Here is a 15783-nt window from a genome sequence, read left to right on the forward strand (position 1 = left end):
ACAGCCTGAAGAACAGAAGAGATTTAGATCTTTATTATAGATGATAGGAAGAATGCTGTTTTGTTTGTAGTTTCTTTGAATGGTTCCATCTAAGATTTTTCCCTTTTTTTCCCCTCAACCTCACATTATTCCTTGTTTTGAGAAAATGTACTTGCTTGTGGAGAGCTCCTTTGGAACACCTTTGTAACTCCCTGCTGGATACATAGTTTGGAACCGTGGGCATTGCTCAAGTCTGCCTCACAAGAGTCAAAGCTACGTTAGGAGTTTTTTTACTAGAAAAGCTGCCAGACTAATTCAGTTTACTTGAAGTTTAAAACTGTTCGAAAATGCAGTAAGAACAGAGATCCCTCTTTAAACACTGTTTCTAACATTAGATAAACCTGTTCTGAGAATGTAAGGAGAATTTCTAGTTAGCAAAAACTGGTTTTTTACTGGTCTTTTAATAGAAAAGATACCTTTACTGTAGTCATTGAGAACTTCTAATATGCTGCTACAACGTTACTCAGATGTCTTAAATATGGTCTTTATGTTGATTTGGCATTCCAAAGACCAAGGTCTGACTCGCAGAGGATATGCTAAAGGTCCACACACTAGGTTAAGGTTCAAGGATTATTTGGGGTTGTCTTGTGGTTTGAGGTTTTATTTCCTTTTTTAAAATGGCCATTATGAAACTAACATGGGAAGAACAACTGGTGTTTTCCATCACTTTTGGAGTGTTTTTAGTAATAGCTGTCATAAGTTTTAAACCACATCATCTAGAACTAGGAAGAGAACTTCAGCAGTAAGACTCCAAATGCTGATTCTTGATAGACCAGCTTCTGCAGTTCTGCTCTAACTATAAATAACAGTTTCAGTTTATTGGCTTCATTGGATGACTGTATTTGTCTATTGATGGCAAAATAAAAACTAATGGTGTCAGCTTTCTGCACAGTGGTACCATTCAAAATGGATAATTGAAACATACAAGTAATGTGAAATAAAAAAATTGATAGCATTTCTGTTTGAAAAATCCTAGAGAAGGCACTTCTCATACTCCTAAATAACCAACTGTTGCTTTAAAAATATTTATCTTTTAGGATTCTTTCAAGTACAGTTATCCTCCATTGGTTGATGATGATTTTCAAACTCCTTTATGTGAAAATGGGCCCATTACTAATGAAGATGAGCATGAAAGTAAAGAAGAGCTAGATGCAGACACCAAAGAGACGGGGGAGCTCAGTGAAGCGCAAAATCTTAATCAGAAAAAGGTATCTATGAAGACTTAGGCAAGACTAGCTAAATGTTTACAAAGTGGGACAAGAGGCATATAATTTTGGGTATTTGTTTCGACTTTTTTAACATTTTGTTCTATCTTCAAATTTGACTAAAGAAACTCGTAAAACTGAAAGATTATACTCACATTTTAGCCTTGACTCTTAGTCTGTTAAGACAAGTTTGATACTTGAGAGTGTATAAAATGTGTACCAAATATTTAGTCTATCTCTTGGAACATAGTGAATTGTATTGTAAAGTTAAAAAGAAGTTTATGCTTTTGTTTTCAAAGGTTATGTTTTTCTTGTTGGTTTATTTTTAATCTTGGGATATTTAGTGGTGTACATCTTGAAATACATCTAGTTTTCTGAGTTGCTTAAATCAGTATGTACATGAGAAAATATTGTTAAATATTTATACTTTATTGGATGTTAATTTTTTTCTTAAATTATTGATAAAATCCCAAAGTATAAACATTTTCATTTATTCTCAGGAGAAATTGTATTCCTACTCCATCACTCCTGTTTTACAACAAAATCTTCTTGCAGTGTTGTTTATCCAGAAATAAAGGCATTGTTTTACTTTTTTTTTTGCTACAAGTTCACATAAAGTGTTGTTTAGGAGTATGCAGTGATAATCACTTGGGATATTGCTTGTTAAAATAGTAGGAAAATTTTAAATTCACCACTTTAGTGCCATAATTAACTTTGGAATAGCAAAACTTTTGTTTAATGGAATAGAATACTTACACTTTCAGTTTCATTTACTCTTCCAAGTTTGTCAGAATAATTTGAAACATGCAGCACATGAAGTAATCCATTTGTTCTTTGCAGCTTGGCCAGCTTTTCAAAAGAAAAAAGATAATTTCACTGACCTTAAGGTCAAAAGGAAGCATTGCATAACAATGATGACTTCCTGACCATTCAACTCAGTAGCTTCTTTTGCTTGTAGCATATTTTTCAAGCTTTGATTCTCTGATGCAGAAATATGGGCAACTCCTGTTCAGTGTGTGAGTTGCCTTTGGTGCTTAATAAGCCTTGGTGTTTGTTGGGTTTTTTTTAATTTCCCTGACAAACTAGCTTTCTACTTACTTTATTTTACTTTTTTTACTCTTGAAATACTGTAAAACAAATAATTATTTTCTGTTTTATACAGTGTAATCAAGTTGCTACTCAATTTTTTCAGTGAACTGCAATTGACTTTTATGCTCATCACACGTCAATTAGCATTAAGGCACTTTTAATACCTTACCTTTAACACACTTTTAAAATTTCAGGTCAAATCTAGTTTTTGGTACTGTTTCTGTAAAAAAAGAAAAAAAAAGTAGGTAGTTTTCCTTAAACTCAATTCTTCTGTTTGCATATTTAAAAATACTTGCTAAGTCTTCCACAGCAAGTACACTATTGCTTACTGCTTTAGTGTTACATTCTTTTCTAAAATGTGTTTTTTAAAAATACTCCCTTATTGTCTCAGAATGGTTGACTTTTCTTATTTCCAAGTTAACTACTTTTACTTGACTAATATCTATCTATATATCTAAATATAAATATTCAAATTTTTAGTAAGGTCACCTTCAATATTAGTGTGTTTCAACTGATCTGTGAGATATCATTATCTTCATTTTTCTGTACTACAGATCTTTTCTTGCAGACTCTTGTCCCCTAAGAATTTAATATATGTAAGCCTCCTCTTATCCCATAGAAGAACCTACGTCTTTCCACAGAGTACGGGGAACCATGAGTGATAAATGTAATTAGAAAGTGCCTGTGCAGTAGATGCCTCCACCTTTGTGTTCTGTGGTTATATTTCCTCTGGTGATTTGCACAGAACAAATCCCAGCATATAACTAGTGCACTATATATATATACACACTAACCTTTTACTATGACTTTTATATAATTATAAAATAAGTTTGTGTGGGTTTTTTTATAAAGAATATAAAATTTTGCTTTCTCTTACTGCCGTACTTAAAACTTGCATGAACTAAATTCTCTTCATGCCTTTTCTCTGTATTTTAAGTGGAATAAAAAGGAGGCTAAGCAAACTCTTCAGCCAGCTGAACTTGAATCATGATACCACTAATTCTTTCAGTTTTCTGCATTCCCCCTTGCACCTGAGGTCCAGAGTTCTTTTTTTTGTTTTGGTTTGTTTTTTTTTTCCTTGTTTGTTTTGGTTTGTTTATTTTCTTTTGTGGTAGTAAGATGTCCAGGCCTGCTGACATGTATTTTCTTAATGTTATAGAAGAAAACCCTCAGAACCTAAGATACCTGCAGTTTTGGATGCACCAATTCAATCAGCATTATTTGTTTTATGTTCTGCAATACTTCAGTGTTTCATCTAAAAGCAATGAAGATATGTTTAGCAACTCTGCAATGTGATCAAGTGTGGAATTGCTACTGTGTTTTCTGTTCAGTGTTGCAGTGATTATATTGGGGCGTCTGTTTCAACTGAAAAGTTTTGCAGTGGATGAATAATACCAGTGCTTTATAATCTTAAAACTTGGCATGTCTGCAGTTTTCAAAAGCCAGCTTAGGCATGAAGAAAATACATGGGGGGGAAAAAACAAAGCATAAGTTTTCTTTCATGCATGTTTATGATGTTATGTAACTTCTATAGCAAATCACTTTCTTCAGTGGACTTCAAGAAGCTTGGGGGAATGAATACATATTAAGCTTGGTCTGTAATATATAAATTGTTGAAATAAGCCTCCTTATATTCTTTGAAATATCTGCATAATTCTGTATGTTTAATCCAGGTTGCTAGTTAATCATTGTAACTATCATTTTTACTCAGATGAATTCTATAGAACAGATTTCCAAATCAGAGGAAACTGACAAAACAGAGGTCAAACCAAAAAATGCAAAGAAAGCATTAACCACTTTTAAAGGACCTTTATTACATATCAGGTAATAATAATTTTTTACAATGTTCCTTGGACACTTGAGTACTGAACTAGTTGGTTTTCAAAATATACTGTTTTTCAGACTATTAGAGGAAAACAAGTTATAAGCATCTTTTTAAGACTTTTTACAAAGCTTAAAGAATTTTTCTGGTTTTACATGTTTTTAGTGAATCTTTTTGTCACCGTGGGCATGCTTTTTGTACTAATAAATGTGTGTTTCACTGAATTGTAGACATGTTTCATTTCTATTGAGAAACCATCTGACTTAGTTAAACCTGTGCTTATCTGTAAATGAGAGCAGTGGTTTGGCATTGTTTGATTGCATTGGCTGAAGAAAAACAGTGCTTTACCAAGACAGCTTTCACTGTTAAATCTTGCTTGAATTCTTTTACCTTAAGATGGTATAAATGTCTATACTAGTAGAATGCACCACTTAAACTTAATGAATGAGTCCAATTTATTTTGTGTGGAGAGTGCTCTATATAAATGGCACATCTGCCCAGAAGTCTTTGTCATCAAAGATGCTTACATCTTGCAGTTAATTTGCTTTTTATCATTAAACTAGGAAAAAGAAATTAATTAGCCAATATCACTTTTTCTTTTCACTGCCTTTCAGGTCAAGGTGCTTTTTAGAATTTAATTTAGATGTTAACTTTTATTTTCACTTACAGTTTGCTATTAGATGAATGAAGAAAATATCTAATTTTTAGGTAATTTCTTAGCTAATTTTCTAAGTGCTGTAATGAATTAGTTTTGGAATGAATTTGAATAATGACATGCTCATTAGCATAAAAATTATTTTGTATGTGTACATTTTTCCTAATTTTGAAATGGAAAAACCTCCTCTGTATAGCTGTAGTGTCTTGTATGGCAGGACAAAGGCATAGGCAGCAGAATTGTGATTTTAAAAGAATGTTAAAATTTTTCTGGGACAATGACAAAAGGAGCTGTCTTCTTCCATCCACTTTTTGTTTTAAAAAAAAGGGGCAAATATCATAAGCAGACAACAAAAAAAATTCCAGACAAGCAAAACTAACACCCAACCCCTGCACACATACCTTTTTTTTTTTATTCTTAAAATATTTCAAGCTACCCTTGAATAGAAGGGTTGCAGTTCATGTAAATTACATAGAAGAGCAAACTTAGTTGAGGATAAGGGTGTTAATACTTGTAGCCTTGCAGTCATGGAAAATAAAATGTTGGTACCTCCATTGTCTTTGTTTGTTTTGTTTTTAAAGTAGACTCCTGAGTGCAGTTGTTGCTCTTCATCAGTGCTCTACCTCTGTAGAAACCAGAACTAGTTTTCCTTTCCCTGCAGTGATTCTCAGGATACTGAAGTTGGATTGAACTGATAATATGTAGTGCCATTTATAACCAGCTGCAGGCACCTGTTGCAGTGACTAGAAGCTCTGCCACTGTGATTAACTTCCTTCCTTGCTGATCCCACCATTGCCCCTGGAGCCTACCAGGAAGCTGAGGCACTGCAGCTCTAGTACCATGAAATTGTGGCCAAAGCTGGGTCCTTGTGTTCTTTTGTGTTTGTAGTCACACTCACAGAGCTGATTCCCTCGTTTAGGCCACTGTTGTGTTTGCCTTGCATACCGTACAATGAAAGGCTGACCTCTGCTTTTCCTCCTCAATAAATGACTTTGTTTGGTACAGCAAAAAGCAGCCATTTATGTGCACTGTCTGGCAAAGACCAGCTCATGTGGTGTCTTTTGGAACGAGAATTTCTAGTACAAGCTGAAGTGGTTAAACTACACACATCAGAGTAGTGTTTCTTTGAAATTTAAAAAACCTGGGTGTTTGTTTAAATAACCTACCCTCCTAACAGTTATACCTCACCCACCCCCAACAGTGTGGAACTGCTTGATTTCAGACAAAAATTATAGAGTAGTGGCCCTCAAGCCTTTTTTTTTTTTCCTTTGACCAATAGCCACAGTGGTAGAACAAGAAAGATCAGGTTCTGGCAGAATGATCTCTTTTTGTGATTTGTTTTGATGCCAGTTAATGTTTTCCTGTCTCATTTATGGCTTATAATGCAACTGCTGTAATGTACAGTGCACTAGTGTAGTATTAAGATAGCCAGAAAACTTTGTAGATACAATCCTTACCCCTCCCTCGTGTTCATTGGTTACTGAAGTTGAGAATTTGGAAATGAAAAAAATACTGAGAGGATGAGGAGATAGAATCTGCCTATGAAGCTGTTTTAAACCCATCAGTTTCTTGTTTCTGCCTTATTTGGCACACTTCCTTCTTCCACACCAAAAAAAAAAAAGTTCTTGTCATGTGGACTGTCTACTGCTTTGTAGAACATAAACACCCCCTACGTGCACAGTTACCATTGGAATCCACTTCCACCACGGGCATTCAGGCTTGCCCTACAGCACCAAGGGTTTTTCTTCTCAGCCGTTACACTGATTGATTTTAAATGAGAGAAGAAAGGATTTGTACTATAAAATGGAGGTCTTTTGAGGAGGAGGTCAAACTAACATGAAATTGGCATTCTAAAAAGAAGATGTGGGGAAAAACCCATATTTTTTTGAAAAAGGTTTTCTGTTAAAAATTCTGTAGTTCTGTAGCACTGCACAGTACAGCAGTTCTTTGTGTGCTCCTAATGTGACATAATGAAAGAAAGATTTTGACTTGTAACTCAAGTTTCCTTTCAACTTAGATGAGCATGCCCTACCTTTTGCCTAGTAGTGTTCATTTGAATGCTTATCCAAAATGAGCTGTGTTTGATGTGGTTTAAAATATTTCATGCATGACTCTTCTAATTGCATAAGAATATTTAAAAATAAGCAGTAACTTTATTTATGCATGTGACACCACAAGTATGCAAAGATTGACTCATAATTACAAGTGAATTTAGCTGTAGTGGTTGAAATGATTACCACTTGCAGGTATCTGCCTCTTACAAGTGCACTATATGCAGTACAGGGGTAGATGTACAAGGTGGTAATTATTCCCTGTCTGTGACACCCTATATTCTTTAAAATTAGCATAAATTAAGATCAACAGTGCTCTCCCTTAACATAGTGCTCTTAAGATGCAGTGGCTGACTCTATATATACGTTGGCTCTTCCTGTTGTTGCGGATGGTCACGCCCTTCCAGATTGGAGAAGTCAAGGGCAGTAATCAGCTGAGGCAGCTAGTTCCGCTTGTCATGAGTCAACCCTGAGCTTCACTACAAAATTTCTGCATTGTTTTTTCACAGCTTTGTTTTATGAAAAACTTTTTATACTGACTGTAGTTGCAGGGTTGAAAGTATTTTATTTTCCTGTAGGTGTGGTCAGGTTTTTTCGATGAGATGTTGTAAAGATAATTTGAAGAAACTAATTCTTTTCAAATTTCCTCTTAGCCCCGCAGAAGAGCTATATTTTGGATCCAAAGAAACTGGAGAGAAAAAATGTTTGATAGTTCTCACAAATGTCACTAAAAATGTAGTGGCTTTTAAAGTAAGTGTTTTATATGTGGCTTGCTTTACTTTACTAAATGTGTAATTTTTACTTGTGTAAGGAAGAAGAAATGCTATTAAACCTACTAGACAGACAAGATTTTTTTATTCTATTGTGGTGTTTGAAGCAGATCAAAGAAATCTTCTGGCTGAATTTATGCCTACAATGTGCCATCTCAAAGGGGATAATCATTATTACAAATCTTTGGAGCACTGACTGGGAAAGAGCTATAGTGATGGTTAGTTTCTTAGTGAGAGTTTAATACTTCCTAAAGAAGAAAGCCTTGAGCTCTTTTAAAGTCATCTTTTTCTTCTTTTTAAATATTGGCTGGAAACAAGTTAGTAATGCTCCAGAATGATGGAGATCCATTTGCAAATGTCAACATCAAAATAATGAATGCAGTTATGTTTGCTTCAGAAATTCTGAGTTGACTTGCATCTTTATGGGGTTTTTTCCCATATTTTGTGTTCTCTGCGCACTCAAGTAACTAAAGTTTCCATATTTCATATTAAAAATTATAACAGGTAGTCCACTTAATGTTGTTGGCTGTTTTTAAATATGTATGCAAAGTTAAAATAGCAAATGCAAGAAAAGAAAGATAAAAGTGGTTGAGGGGGAGGAAAAAGTCAAATACCAGGATCCTATTACTCGTACAAAATTATGTATTTTAGAGACTTGTTCTAATGTTCAAGCTTTTGAGGATTTAGTAATTAAAGAATGAGGGAGGTTGTGAACCAACTATAGTTTGTACGTGCACTTACTCTATGTTTATTTGGCATTTTCTTGTTTATAGGTGAGAACAACTGCTCCTGAAAAATACAGGGTTAAACCCAGTAACAGCAGCTGTGAACCTGGAACATCATTGGATATAATAGTCTCTCTTCATGGTGGTAAGTAAAAATTTTTGATACCACTCTTAAGAAATCTGGACAAGTTCTATTAATAGACTGATGCTCTAGATGCTGATGTTTGTATGTGCTCGCCAGTGGGTAAGATGGACTGACACCTGTGTCTACTTGACTGTTGTTTGAGAATGTTACTATTTGTTTAAAAAGCATGAGTGTCAGGAAGCATTTCAGTACCTGCCCATACTGATTTACTACTCCACTTAGGCATAAGCAGCTGTTATCTTCAGCCCATTCTGTTTCTTGTCTTAAAGAACAAAAAGTCTGATAGGCAGCTGTCTCACTTGTTCACTGATACAGTGGGAGTTTATCTGCAGTAAATCAGTTTCCTAAATTGTTGCAAGGACAGGTGAATTTACTGGAGAATTCGTTCTTTACAAAATTCTGGGTTGTCTTTGAATTGTTCAGATAAAACTAGTTCTGTTAAAACTATATAATTTTGGGAAAACTGTAATCAAAATTACTGAGCTTTAGAGAATGATTTTGTTATTTTTATTTCTAGTAGGTCACTATCTGGTGTCCTGCAATCAACCAGCTCTCATTTTATAGCACTTTCAAAATGCTTCTATACTCTTTGTGATATTGTCATTTCATCTAAGCACACATTTATTGATTTGGCTTTTTTTCTTCTTTGAGGGCAGGTTTTTCAGCTTCTCTGCAGGATCGTTTCCTTATAATGGCAGCAGAAATGGATCAGTCTTCTGGAGCAGGTGCACCAGAACTGACCCAGTTTTGGAAAGATGTCCCTAGGACCAAAGTGATGGAACATAGGTGAAGTTATGTTTTAACTGAGCACACAGATATTTGTGCTCTTGCTTTCTAGATCAAAAGCTGTCAAAATGTCATTAGTGAACTGAGGAAGCCTTTTCAGGTTATCATTGCAATAGTCATTTTAAAAATTATTCAACCAGAACAGATAATAAAGAGCATATAATAACTCTTAGATAGACTTTTTATTATTAATTATACAATGTTGCAATAAATTTGTGATTTTTAGTGTGTATTTTTGTTCCCTTTTCACAGGCTCAGGTGTCATGTCATAGAAAGCAGTAAACCTTCTTCTCTGACATTAAAAGACAATGCATTTAATGTTCCAGCAAAAACAAATGAAGATTTACATGTACAGGTACTACTGTATTCCTTTGTGCTGCATATTGAACAAAATTAAAAGATAAAAAGAATTTTTACTGAACTTTTTTGGTATGTTCTAAATGATACTATTTGAAAAACTCAGCAGTTGAAAGTAACTAAATCAGTGATAGTGATTTAATTACTTTGGTGAATGACAGTGGTTTAATAAAATGCTACTTTCAATGCACTTTGCTCATTCCTCCTATGTATGTACAGATGTGGGGTACCAGAGAGCCTCAGTGGTATCTTTTGCTTCATAGCATAAAGATGTCACCTGCTTGATACAGGTCGTATGGGTTACCCATAACTTAAGATTTGAAGCTCCTTTACGGAACAGATTCCTGAAGTATGTAGTGATAGAAAAGGTATTGCTGAGGAATCACTGTGAGAAGTCTTTTTTTTCTTTCTGTGCTTAGAGTTAATGCCTAAATAGCTCAAAACTACTGAGTACTTTCATGTGCGGTAATTCTAATTTAATGAAACTGTTCTATTTTCAGCTAACTCGTTTACTGCAAATTAATAAAAGACTTGACGAGCAGATGAATCGCTGCCTCTGGTTCCAGCAGTTGTCAGTTGTGTTATCTTTGCTATCAGTTACTGTCTCTGCCTTCTGCTTCTACCTGGCATATGCCCAGAGAAGCTAAAGAGAGTTGCTGTGCCCTGGATGTGCTGCTGCCTATCATGGTGCGTTGGAGTAGAAGAGATTGCAGTGCTACACTCGGATTCTGGACCTGCCAAAATGAGGTTTGTGAGCCTACAGCAATGAACAAGAATACAGTTTGCTGGGGAAAAAAAACCAAAACAAAAAAACAAACAAAAACACACACAAAAAAACAGAAGAAATGAATGACCAGCAAATGAAATTACTGAAATCACTGTCTAAGCTGACACTTAGAATAGGGTGTGAGGAAGATGTTAGAGCTAGGGCCTGTTTTCACTGTACAACTCAATAAAAACTACTGAACTGGAAGGAGGAAACCACATACAATATTTAAGCTGTTTAGATTTTTTTCCTCTTTTCAACTACTTTGAATACAGTATTTAATTTCTTTTTGTCATATTCATTCTTACATTCTGAATTACTCATTGAAGATATAGGCAGTCAATGTATTCTAAGGTTAATCTGTTCATTCAGGAAAATTTACAGGCATTATGTACTACAGGCAGATTTTTTTATATAATCTGTGTACATGCACATATAAAGGAAGATATTTGTTGTTAGTAATTCAGACTCACTGCTTTCATTGGTTAAATTCCTTATTATTTTGCTTCTTCTGAATGCAAAGTTACTGTAAATATTTCTTACCAAGTAACGTACAGACAAGATACTATTCCTATTATTTCTTTTTTTTTGAAAGGAACTTGTGTTCAAGTTGCAGAAGGAGTGTGAGAGTTGCCTTTTGGACTGTGATGGCCTATTATTATTCATAAAAAGGCTATTAAATAGTCAGTGTAAGAACTTACTCTGAGTTGTGCAATATGGTTAAATTACAGATAAATTTATGAAGAAAGCCAGTCAAATCAGGAATTAAGTAGTGTAGAAGGCAACATAAAAGTATTATATCTGCCATTTTACAGAAACTTGTGAAAATGGTGTTTGAAGCTAGTGAGAACTTGGTTAACAAGAATTCTTTGTATTCGTTGCTGTAAATATGTATATTGAGATGATGAAAACTTAAAAGGAGACTGATGGTATCTTTCATACATTTAAAATTTTCACTTTTAAAGAGATTAAAAAACTTTAAATAATTCCATTACTAGAATTAATTTTTGCTACAAATTGGCTTTGTAACAGATCATTTAGTTTTGTCTGCTGACCTCAATAGATGAGAAGCAATTATTGAGGAAAAATAAAGATCATACTCTGCTTCTGTCATTTTGCTTACAATGTGTTGTTGATCTAGGATCATCTCTGGGAAATAGAAAAGGGCAGTTTAAAATAATGCATTAATAAACAGATTAACTAAAAAGCCAGTAATGTGATTACTAAAAAAAATACTATTTAAAAAGAAAGATTACAGAAATGTTTGGTGCAGAGTCTTCTGTTCTTCCTTAATTTATACAGTATTTTACCACATCTGCATTTTCTTCATTTTTCACTAATCTCATTTCTGTTCAGTTTGTTTCTCCGTATTTTGTTTTCCTAGTGAGTTGGCAATTTATATTATTCACTGCTTATTATGAATCTGTTACTTGGGTTATTTTCATGTGCATGCAACTCAAATGCTTTGCTTCCAAAAAAATGGGTTGTTGTCTTATTGAGAAAGGTAACGAAGTAATTTGTAACATTAAGATAATAATAACCACGCTATTAAAATACCAATTCCTAATTTGGAGTGGATTGAATAGCACTTTATTGTAAAATTGCAAGAAATATATTCTTAAGAGTCTTTGCCAATATGAATATTTTAATGTTTTGGTGCTTTCATATATTTCAGTATTTTATTACTTATTTTGTTATTGGTATTTTCTTTGTATGATGAATCAGATGAACATCTTTTCTATTTTAATATGTTTTAGAAAAATACAGTTAAAAAATAAATATGAGGAAATACATAGTCTTGAATCTTTAGTCTTTTAAACATAGCTGCATGTCCTGAGGTTTTCTTGTTAGTCTGCAGATAGTTAATATGGGAGCAGTGAATATGGTAATGACTGTTGTAGTAGTCTGTTGTTGAACAGAAGCTGTGATGATACTTGTTATACAAATGCAAAATGGTTGACTTTGGCTTCTTGGACAGAATGTCCCACATGATCACATGGCACATGACATTGGTGTGTAAATAGTACCATGGCACAACTAGTACAAATCCACACAAAGCAGATGTATGTGTATCTTGGTAAAATTAACTATCGTCTAAACATCGCACAGTAAATGGAAAAATAGATATAAGGAAAAAAAAGAGGCAAAGTAGCAGTACCTTTTCTTAGCTTTAAATTGACAATGGTCAACTTCATTTTTTTATTCTGTGAGAACTTCACTGTTTCCATAATCACAAAGCATTTTCCCAGTTTTCAGTTGTAGTTTTAGATTTTGTTTGCCAGCCCTCAAAAACACAGATTTCAGCCAGTCCCTTTTGGAAGCTTTTGTGTTTAACACACACTGATGTTACACAGTTCACAGCAGTAAAGTGATTTGATACCCAAAATTGAGAGAATAGGCAAAAGATTGTGTTCAATTTTTTTCCTCTTTTTACAGTTTATGAAACTCAGTTTATAAAGCTGGGGCATTTTAGAACTCTAGGCAATTCACAAAATAGGATTTGATTACATGAACTATCAAGATCTAAGATGTAGTTTTCTTTCCCCTTATTGCAGAGTAGCAGTTAACCTTGGTTTTTGACAGACAATTAAGAGACAGCAATGATTGTAGTCCTAAAAATTGACAATTTATGCTCAAAAAGAGCACATACTTCTTTCCTAGCAAATAATTTTTGTGCCCTGTTCTGAGCTTCATTTTTTCACTATGTAAAAGATTAGACATTTTGTAAAGGGGAAAAAGAAGAAAAAAAACACCAGCAAAAAACCACCACAGGTGTGAGGGGCAGCAGTGCCAGGAGCATGATTTTTAAATTGCCTTTGTATTTCATCAGTGAGTCCCTGCTGTAACTAATTTGTCTGTAATGTCTGCCTTCAAGCTCTCAAACATTTTGTCCTTACTTCTAGAGGTTTTTAGTTTATATGGGGTTTGTTGACTGCATAGGATTTTGTGGAGAGCATTTTAAGTCTCTGTGCTGCCTTGGGGATCTTCATATTTTCTATGTAGCTGCACTGAAGTGTAAGGGTATAAATGCCGTTCTGTTAATAAGCACAGTGTTAGTTTATTCATTTTTTATGCCTTTATTCTGAAAGTGGACATTCAGTCAGAATAACAGAACAAATAGAACTGTTCTGCAAAGCCCATCACAGGTGGCTGTAAGAATTCACTGGTTTAGGTCTCGTAGTCATCCTGTAGGGTGTTGTGTTCAAGACACGAGGGTGTCTGTGTGTACAGTATATGTGTTCATCTAGGAAGAGCTAATCAGTTTAATTAGCCAAGAAGAGCAGGTTGAGTCCTCTTTTCTGAGATTGAAGAAGACATCTTCAGTCAATTTCTGCAGTGCATGTCTTATTTTCCCTGGAAGATGGCTCACTGAGGAATTACCAACCTGACGTTAACAGCAGTTGCTACATTTCCATTATGTTTGTGTTAACACAGGTAAGTGATGATAAGTTAATGATTCCAATTAGGCATTCTTTTCAGTATGCCTGTTTCTTGAGCACACAGCATCAGTAGCTTCTGGCTCTGTGTCTCCTGCAGCTGATGAGAAATGTGACCTCCCAGTTTCAGTGTTCTGAATTGTTTCAGTCCCACTTTTCAATTCAAACCTCACTGATCTTACTTTTTACACTTTTATAGTGCTTGCATACAGTAATACACGTAGACACAACTCAAAAAATAAAGTGCAGGAAATCCACCTCTCCAGGAATGTGCCAGTGAGAGGTTTTCCTTCTTTTTAGAGGAGGTGAGTGAAGTTCCACATGATGGCCTTTGCTGGAACTGATACAGGTGGATCTATGCAATTACTGCTTTGCTGCTTCTGAGCAGAAGTACTGAAATTCCCAAGTGGTATGAGCAAAGTGTTAGCAGCTTGCCAGATTTTTACACATTGGTGTGTCAGCTCCTGGCTTCATTTATTCACAAGACTGATGCATCAGCCTACCTGTTTGTCATGCCCTAAGTCACTTCTGTTTTCCTAAACACTGAAGGGAAGCACTGTGTGATCAATTATTGCTGTATGATTGCAGCTTATAGCACTTGTAGTTTAGATTGCAGTAGGCAATTTGTTCTGAAGTTAATAATGAAGTCATATAAGAAACCATTTAGATACAAAAAATAAAAAACAACAAGCCATTTATCTTTCATTTCTCTAGTCAGCAGTAGAATATATTAATTATTTTACTGTCACTTGGTGGTTTTGCACAAAGTATTTTTGAAGGTCTCCTTTCTCTTAAAAATATCGTATTTAGAAGGATGATAAATTATGTGTTTCCTTCATCTTGATTAGCTCTTAAGATAGGCCAACACTTGATGGTGACTTAGCCAGTAAGAAGCAGTGATTTCCTCAAAAGTATTCAAAGATTTAATTTTTTTGTCATTTTTGCCAAAGTATGAAGTAACTGTGCCTCTCTAGCCTTGATCAGAACTTGCTCCTGAATCTACACAAACTTACTTGACTGAGCAGCAAAAGACTTGACCTGTAGGAACTTGCCAGAAGGAACAGATAGCTACAAATAAAAGGTTACATCTACTCATGTTGTTCCAGTACATGTATGTAAGATTCTGTGAAGTAGCTACACAATAAACTTGCATTGCAGCTCAATGAGAAAGTAAGTGATAAAGATTCACCCTCATGTTAGTTTTTATCCAGACAGTCAGGAGGACAAAGTGGAAAAATGCTACATAACAATGTGCTCTTCCCACAGCAGGTTATCTAAGTGGTCTCTCTAGAGTAAGTGTTCCCCGAATTTTGAGCTCAGGAGAGGGATAAAAACAAACTTGGTAGGGTCTGATCCGTTGTTTTTTTCCTTAGGTTTGCAAAGAAATACTTCAGACAGGAGAACTCAAATCCAAGTCTCCATTATCAGTCCCACCATGACCGTAATCCCATTTTGTGTTTATGACGAAATCTGAATAAAGATATCCTCTGGGCAATAATGATGTAGTCTAACAAATCCTGTGTGGCATTTCATTTTTCAAAATTACAACTTTCTTTTATTTCCTCAGCCCTGTGTCTGTTAAAATCATTGCCAGTTTTATTTTTGACAGCTTGGAGCTATATCTGAACACCTGTTCTTCAAGCCTCAGGGAGAATGTCAGAAATGAGGAACACTATTTAAATAAATATAGATTACAATAGTAGTGTGAAAAAACAAGCATAAACAGAATTTGTTAAGCTTTTTTTTAATAGAATGCTACAATTGATAAATTGCTTAAAGGAAAAGTGGATCTGGGCAAACACTGCAAATGCTTCATTAATCTGGTGCAACTAACACTTACATATTGATGATTGACCTACTGGCATCTGAATTACTATAATTCTCATGCCCCAAAGCACATTTTTCCTGTACCTAGGTAGCATTTATCATATTTTTT

The 15783-nt window shown here is 34.7% G+C and overlaps 1 protein-coding gene across 2 annotated transcripts in view; it reads left to right on the top strand.

The window, feature by feature from the left end:
- MOSPD2 (motile sperm domain containing 2) overlaps positions 1 to 15362 on the top strand; it is a 37145-nt gene extending 21783 nt beyond the window's left edge. For both annotated transcript variants that reach the window (XM_050331924.1, XM_050331925.1), the window contains exons 9-15: positions 1077 to 1247; positions 4045 to 4157; positions 7515 to 7611; positions 8405 to 8501; positions 9158 to 9287; positions 9540 to 9642; positions 10145 to 15362. In XM_050331924.1, the coding sequence (XP_050187881.1) occupies positions 1077 to 1247; positions 4045 to 4157; positions 7515 to 7611; positions 8405 to 8501; positions 9158 to 9287; positions 9540 to 9642; positions 10145 to 10291 (858 nt within the window). In that variant the 3' untranslated portion in view covers positions 10292 to 15362. The remainder of the gene's footprint in view (positions 1 to 1076; positions 1248 to 4044; positions 4158 to 7514; positions 7612 to 8404; positions 8502 to 9157; positions 9288 to 9539; positions 9643 to 10144) is intronic.
- The last annotated feature ends 421 nt before the right edge of the window (positions 15363 to 15783 follow it).

This window comes from Myiozetetes cayanensis, unplaced genomic scaffold, assembly GCF_022539395.1.
Source record: "Myiozetetes cayanensis isolate MyiCay16 unplaced genomic scaffold, myiCay2020 scf5-8, whole genome shotgun sequence".
Classification (NCBI taxonomy): domain Eukaryota; kingdom Metazoa; phylum Chordata; class Aves; order Passeriformes; family Tyrannidae; genus Myiozetetes; species Myiozetetes cayanensis.